Genomic DNA, 7,500 nt, shown 5'->3' on the forward strand with positions numbered 1-7,500 from the left:
AAGGTTTTGCCAACGTTAGTCAGGTCATTTCCGTTCGGACTCAAGAGGCTGGCAAGTTCGATTCTTTTATGCACCTTATTTTTAGAAATTAATATAGTTTACGTCATAGAAAGTGCGGCGTACGGGGTTTTATTCACGAGTTGTCTGTGTCAAAAACCCAAACGAGCGAGGAACGGGCGAGTGAGGGTTTATTACACATAAGACGAGAATTTTCATTAAAATAGTTTTCTGAACGCAAATTAGAAACAAAAACTCACTAACAATAGAACCAAATCCAAATTTAATTTAATTCAATAACAAAGTACGATTTGCACGAGATGCACGAGTGATTGGCATGGAAACTCGTTTACGCTATCGTTGATTGGTTATACTTCCACAAGTGAAATTGCCGTACGCCATTCTTATTGGCTGTATAAGCCTTTTCCACATGTGAAAATAAAGCGTATAGATTTGTACAAATGAGCTTTATGGAATAAAATTCTCATGTTATGTGTAATAAATATAAATATATTTATATTTTTGTAATTTATGTGTATAGATATTCAAATCATGTAAAGCGGTGTTGAACACTATGGGTATTGTCGCTATGTAAAATAAACTTATTATTATTATTATTATTATTATTATTATTATTATCATTATTATGATTTTTTTTGCCTATTGTGTTTCTACCGTTATGGTTTGTTCACTAAATCTCGGTTATCAGCTATGGAGTCAATCAGTGTGTGGCAAAAGTTATCGAAGGAGGCTCTATTGTGTGCAATAGATTTTGTGCCCCATCTCCCCTAGGGCAGTTTTGGTGTTGTTTTGTTAATAACTCATTTTGCTTATAGCCCCCAGCCGTCCTCCCTCAAATGTTACAAGCGAGTCTCCAAGTTCTTCATCAGTGAGTGTTTCGTGGAAAGCGGTTGATATACGTTTCATCAATGGCGTTTTACGCGCTTACTTGATCGTCTTTTTTGAGTCGCAATCACCTGAAGACACACGCCAGAACATCACCATTCCTGTGACAAGTGGACGAAGAAGGCGAGATATCAATGGGCCCTCTTCACAAAGCTTCGAGCTGACTGGATTGAAAAAGTTCACCAGCTACACAATTCAGGTGTTGGCCTATACTGTCGATTACGGAGTACCAAGCCAGGAAATTAATATCACAACTGCACAAGATGGTAATGCTGTTCCCTTTTTTCGGTTTGACATATCACATATCACCTACATATCACCTTTGCGATCTTTGGCTATAGAGAATGGTTGCAAACTAACCATATGCGAATCTTTGTTTTTTTGCCGCATTAGCTCAAGGATATCGTTTTTTAATCAGTCTGCCAAGAATAAGTTGAGGTTCTGGCCTCGGTTGTTCAAAAGGTGGATAACGCTATCCACCGGATGAATCGCTAACCAGCGGATAAACACTTGCAAAACCAATTGAGTTTCCAGTGGATAGTGATTTATCCACTGGATAGCGCTATCAGATCCACCCTTCGAACAACCGAGGCCTGAATATTGAAAGTGCCTTGCATAATGAGCTATCTCTGAAAATTTGAGCGCGATATACCAGATAATCTCTAAGCAATGATGCTTTGAAAATTCGAAATATTTGAAAGAATGTATGGGATGAGTAGCGCCTTTGCCACCCAAGAATTTGTCGGTTTTTTGATTGCCAATAACTGGCTCGTTGTCAAACTGAGCTAAAAGGATTAAAATAGGAGAGTTAACTAAGTTTAACAAGTTCTTTTACCTTTTGTTGAAGTCAATTTGTGAGTAGCATGATGCTTTTCGTCAACAAAATCGTCTGTTGAGGAAACAAAGAGGCCCTGACACGTGGGGGGGGGGGGGGGGAAGGATGTCTTTTGTCGGAATTTCATTTTATGTGCTCTCGCTACTTTTTGGGCCATGTCGCTTGTCGGAATTTACCCTATCAGGGCCTCAAGAAAATGTTGTAATGTTGACTGTTTACAAATACGGACGAAAACTTACTTTTGATAACTACAAAACAAAAGAAACTACGGCTACTTCATGTTGTCATTTGATTGTGTGCAGTCGATGCATCGGCCATGTAATGCAAATATGTAAGATCCTGTGCACTGTGGGAAACAAGAGTATTTATTTTCCGTCTACCAGACCTTTGAGACGATCCTGTGACATCTACCAAACTCCCACGTGGGTCAAGAGGTGAGGGCACCTCTTGAGGTTCACCAGGAGATATGTGTTCCTCATTTGTTGCTATCCTGTACACTATCTGCACTAATTCCGTCATAGTCCTCAAAGAATTCCTCAGATTCCCGGGAGCAAAGAGAATGAAACCTCAACTAAGTTGAAATTTCAGACAAATCGCAGTTTTTTAGTAACACGACAGCAAACAGGTAGAGAAAACGTAATATTGAAGGAAAAAATACTCAAAGTATAATTAAATGGTACGACAAAGCCATTTGATAGTTTTTGGATGTGATTCATTGGAAAGCAAGTGACAGCCAGACGTTTGTGAGATTATTTAATTCTTACATTTATTTAAATGGCCTTGCGAAAAGAAATTGTTTTGTCAAGCACGACCTGGCAAGGTTTTGCTGGAAATACCTTATGCTTTCAAAAGTATACTTTTAACTCTGACTTCCTTCTTTTCTTTATTTCACTAGTTCCCACCCACCCACCAGTAAACATCATTTCATATAACACCAGCTCCACGAGTATAAATGTCACGTGGCAACCAATCCCCGCTGACTACGTGAATGGGATTCTCCTGGGCTATCGGATATTTTACAGAAGATCTAGAGAGGACAAGCCGGTGGACAGTTTTCGCAATGTGACTCTGAATTCAAGTTCACTTGATGTGGAAATAACTGGTCTTGAATTCTTCACCAAATATGAGATTCGCTTGTTGGGATTTACGATTGTCGGAGAAGGAAACATTTCAGAGGCCTTGTTTTGTCTGACAGATGAGAGTGGTAGTGTATTTTATCGATTTCAGTCTTGGAATTCAGTCTTTAAAACTGTTTTCGTTAATGCAGATTTTGAAGCAAGGAGTCCCAAATTCGACCTCGCCAGATCAAGTTTCTGTTTACAATAATTCGTGTGCCTGTAACTTCAAATTCCCGTAATGCAATTTATCGACAGAGGTAGGGGTTTATGGGTTTCACGTAGACAATCCCATAACTCTATCTCTCCTCTTTCTCAATGTTCACATCCTAAAATTGTGTACATAGATCTTAAGGGAAATTGAGAAATCAGAGTCTTTAGCAGGTTTCAAACTTAGACTTCGGTAACACCTCATGGTAATCGGGATGTTCTACCCATGGAGCTACTTCTCATGAGCGAAATACACCATTTACTATCCTATATTTTCATTTTCACATTTGAGGTACATGAGATGATGGGACACTTTGTTACAGTCTTTGCTGACTCATTATACCGTTCTTCAACAGCTCCGGAGAGTGCACCGGTCAGCGTTAGAACTCTTCCTGCTGATGCCACTGCTCTTCAAGTCTCTTGGCTACCAGTCACCGAAGAGAAGCGAAATGGTGTCATCCTGGGTTACAGAGTGGCTCTTGTTAACAAATCGGGCGAACCAGTGAGAAATGTTACGGTTCAAGGAAGTGAAACATTGAGCATTACTTTTGGAAGATTAGAAATTTGGACAAATTATAGCGTACAAATTTGTGCATTTAACGGCAAGGGTCATGGGCCATGGAGTACAGCTGTTGTGGGAAATACGGATGAGGAAGGTGTGTGATTTAGTTTCAATAATTTGAACCATTGCCGAAATTCTTTAGAAAACCAGAAATGCAATTTTGTGGATTTCTAAGACTCGAAAATAATAATTTACCTTTTCAGCTCCAAGGGTTGCTCCAGCAAACGTCACCGCGTTCAATACGAGTTCGACAAGTATTTACGTCACCTGGCAACCAATCAGCACTGTTGGGCTCAATGGAATTCTTCGAGGTTATCGGGTGTATTATATTGAGAGGGAGACATTTTTTACTCGCTTCCTAAGGAACGTCACCATAAATTCAATGACTTTGGAAGCCGAGTTAGTGGGACTATACAAGTTTACCCAATACTCTGTGTATGTTACAGCAAGGACAACAAGGGATGGCGTAATGAGCAAAAAATTCAACGTTTCCACCGATGAAGACAGTATGTCGTTGTTTTTGTTTTTGTTTTTTAATTTCAAGTTGCTCATAGAACGATTCAGGATGTAGTGGAGCGGTTTCAATTCAGTGTAGAAAGTAAGACAAAACAAGAGTACATTACCCAAGTCGGAGTAAAAATCTGGTATCAGGTTTCTCCCCATTAGCGTCAGAAAAGTGTTTATTTTTAAACCAAGTTTTGCCGGAAAATAAACAATAGAGCAAATGATGAACCTCATTCTAATCTCCCAAGGTTAAAATTCTTTGTGTATTGGTAGCATTCACATTTGAATGACATTGAAATCCCCGAAACAAAACGTTTTGTTTCCAATTTGAATTAAGTACTACATTGAGTTAACCGATTTGGCCTATTGTTTATTTTCCCGCAAAACCTGGTTTAAGAATAGACTCTTTTCTGACTTGGATAGGGACTAGGCCAATTTGGGTATTACAACTAAATCATACTCGGCGGTGATGGACTCTCGGACAAGAGCAGATATGTCCAGAAATGCAGGTAATAAGATACGCGGCGATTTTGATAAGCGTCCTCTTCACGGTGTTCTTCTCCCCAACTCAACATCACTCGGACCAAGAGACAATAGCCATGGTGTTCGTAGAGTACAGCATGAAAAAGCACACGTGAATTTAAATCTGATACCTTCCCGATCTCTGGTTTTCTTCACTACCGTTTTATATCGTTTTTCTGTTAATAGCACCAGATCGAGCCCCTGGAGAGATGAACGCATGGACTCCACGTTCAACAGAGCTTCACGTAACCTGGAAAGATGTGCCCGACGCTTATAAAAATGGAATCATCAAAGGTTTCAAAATGCATTATACGGAGATCGTTGAAAACGGCCCTTCAGTGATCATGGAAATTCCTCCTGTACAACGATCGCTTACTATCACGGGATTGAAGAAGTTCACTCTATATAACGTCACTATCTTGGCATTCACAAGAAAAGGAGACGGAGTTTCGACAAGCAAAATTCTCCTGACAGACCAAGATGGTACGTCTGCTGTTTTCCACTGAGTAATTTTGTTACTCCTAGTCATAACACTCTATACATATTCCTCGTGCTCCAAGACTCACGAAAGCCTAGTTAATTTAAGGTGTTCGAGGATTAAAATGTAAGCCATCGAAACGGAAGCCAAGTGTTAAACTCAGCAAAACCATAGTAAGTACAGGTGGCGAACAAACCGAGCTGCTCAAAAAGTTTCCAATAGGCATTGCGCCGTATATCAGTGTTAACAGGCGGCAACATGTGGTGCGGATATAGCTACAAGGTATTCAAAGTATTTCGAGCCACTCCACGTTCAACAGAACTCAAATATAGGCCTCAGAACTTGTAAAATTCATTTATGGTTTACGAGGGCACACGTGACAACCAACAGCGACACAGCAACCATGTCACGTGTAGACTTCTTTAAATCTTGATACCAATTCCTTACTTCTCCTTCACGTTTCCAAAGGAAAACGATTCTATTCCAAAATGGAAATTGTAGATCATGGCTGACAGTCATCAAAACTGTCAACGCTACGTCACTTTCTTTTGGAAGAGGCAGTGTGGCCCAGTACATGTGGTTAGGGCGCTTGCCTTGAGATGCCGGATCCCGGGCTTAAGACGCGTTCTGACCACTCATTGAATTTCTTCCGGGTAGTCCTGGGTTCAACTTCTCAGCTGCACTTGTAAATAGCCAACTGGTTTGCCTCCGGCCAGTTGGGATTCTTCACAGTTGTTGTTGAATGTTCTGTTCTGTCGTGATTGTGTTTCATTGGTCCTGAAGAGCCCCCCTGGGGAGTGGTCAGAAATTTTTTTTTTACCTGCTGCCCGATTTAAATGTTAATCTGAATAACTCAACAATACTCATGGTCTTTTACTATAAGTTTCTTAGATACTTTGTAGGAACGCAGATGTTTTTATGAACAAACTAAATCGCTTTCGATACGTGTAAAAAATATTCATGTTCACCTCAAACGTGTGGTATTCTCATGATCAGTTGGAACATATCAAAGAACGTTTCTGAAAATTCCTTTACTCAAAGATGCAAAATTTTGTATTTAAAGTGTTTAAATCTCTGTTGATTGCCTACCTTTTTTCCTTCCAGTTCCTGAAGTTGCACCGCTTCACGTAGAAGCCGAAAACTGGTGGACCACTCATACGATTCCTATAAAATGGTCTCCTATCCCCGCTCAACTTCTAAACGGAATACTGACAGGTTACAGAATACGCTATCAAGCGGTTGAATTGGGGCTCCATCCTCATAGGGAGGATTCAAAGGAAGTGGTTCTACCAGCAGAAAATACTTCTACTGTTCTCACAGGATTAGAAAACTTTGCTATGTAACGCATTGAGATTACAGGTCTCACAATGAAAGGAGATGGTCCCAATGAAGTTATTTTTGCAGGTATTCTTAACGTTGCCACAGCTGTTAAAATAAAAGGAAACACTTTGTTTGTAATGTAAGTGCACGTGACTATATATCAAGCTACAACTATTTGACACAGTCAAGATGATTTCGTCTGAGGTTGTCGAAACGTTGGTCAATGTCATACAAAAAAGTTTTTAGGACTACACCGAAACCGGACAGTCGTACTTCACTTAAATATGATATGACTCCTGGGTTCAAACCATTTACAATATCCATTACCTTCTTAGAGACGTGCCGCTGCGAAAAGCGTTTGACAACAAACTGGATACTACTGGATCCATATGTCACTGACAAAAACAACACCGATCCAGTCCCTGGAGGCCTTTTGACACCCTTCGTAAATGACATGGCTGTGACGTGCTGTCAATCTTGCAAAACACACGGGAGGACGTTTCTCGACTTCGAACTCAACGGTGAGGGAGGGCCTTCCATTCAATCTACAGAACAGGCTTTTAAAGGGTGAGATTAAATTTACATTTGGTTAATGTTATTCTACATAAAATGCAAATCGAAATGGTGGTAGGAGTCCGTGTGGCCCAATAGTTAGGGTACACATGCTCGCCTTGAGATCTGGAGGTCCCGGGTCCAAGGCGACCTCTTACCACTAGTTGAAGTTAATCCTGGTAGTCCCTGGTTCAACTGCTTGGCAGCACTTGCTCTTTTGGTGATCCACCTTCCCACAGGCTTGCCGTGGGAGAACGTGCTGTTCCCAACCCAGCTCACCACCTTTGTTGTGTACATGTGGAGCTGCCATTTAAAGGGGTGTCTATGACGCCCGCCTGGTATGTTAGCTACGCAATGCTGATGAGGCCCAGCAAGGCCGAAACAGCTGTCCATGGCTACTAATTGACCGGGTGAAATGGTTCTACGCATGCATGATGTGTTGCCCTCACCGGGTTGGTGTTATGGTTGGGTTTCTTAAAGTTGTTGCTGTTCTGTTTTT

At 40.8% G+C, this 7,500-nt stretch overlaps 1 protein-coding gene across 1 annotated transcript in view; it reads left to right on the forward strand.

The window, feature by feature from the left end:
- LOC137984448 (uncharacterized) overlaps positions 1-7,500 on the forward strand; it is an 80,502-nt gene that overhangs the window by 60,874 nt on the left and 12,128 nt on the right. Inside the window, 8 exon segments of the mRNA XM_068831622.1 lie at positions 1-51; positions 834-1,169; positions 2,634-2,942; positions 3,420-3,719; positions 3,829-4,131; positions 4,838-5,134; positions 6,234-6,533; positions 6,785-7,016. The exon segment at positions 1-51 is cut by the window's left edge and continues 243 nt beyond it. Of these exon segments, the coding sequence (XP_068687723.1) occupies positions 1-51; positions 834-1,169; positions 2,634-2,942; positions 3,420-3,719; positions 3,829-4,131; positions 4,838-5,134; positions 6,234-6,533; positions 6,785-7,016 (2,128 nt within the window).

The sequence above is a fragment of the Montipora foliosa genome, chromosome 14 (assembly GCF_036669935.1).
Source record: "Montipora foliosa isolate CH-2021 chromosome 14, ASM3666993v2, whole genome shotgun sequence".
Taxonomy (NCBI): Eukaryota; Metazoa; Cnidaria; class Anthozoa; order Scleractinia; family Acroporidae; genus Montipora; species Montipora foliosa.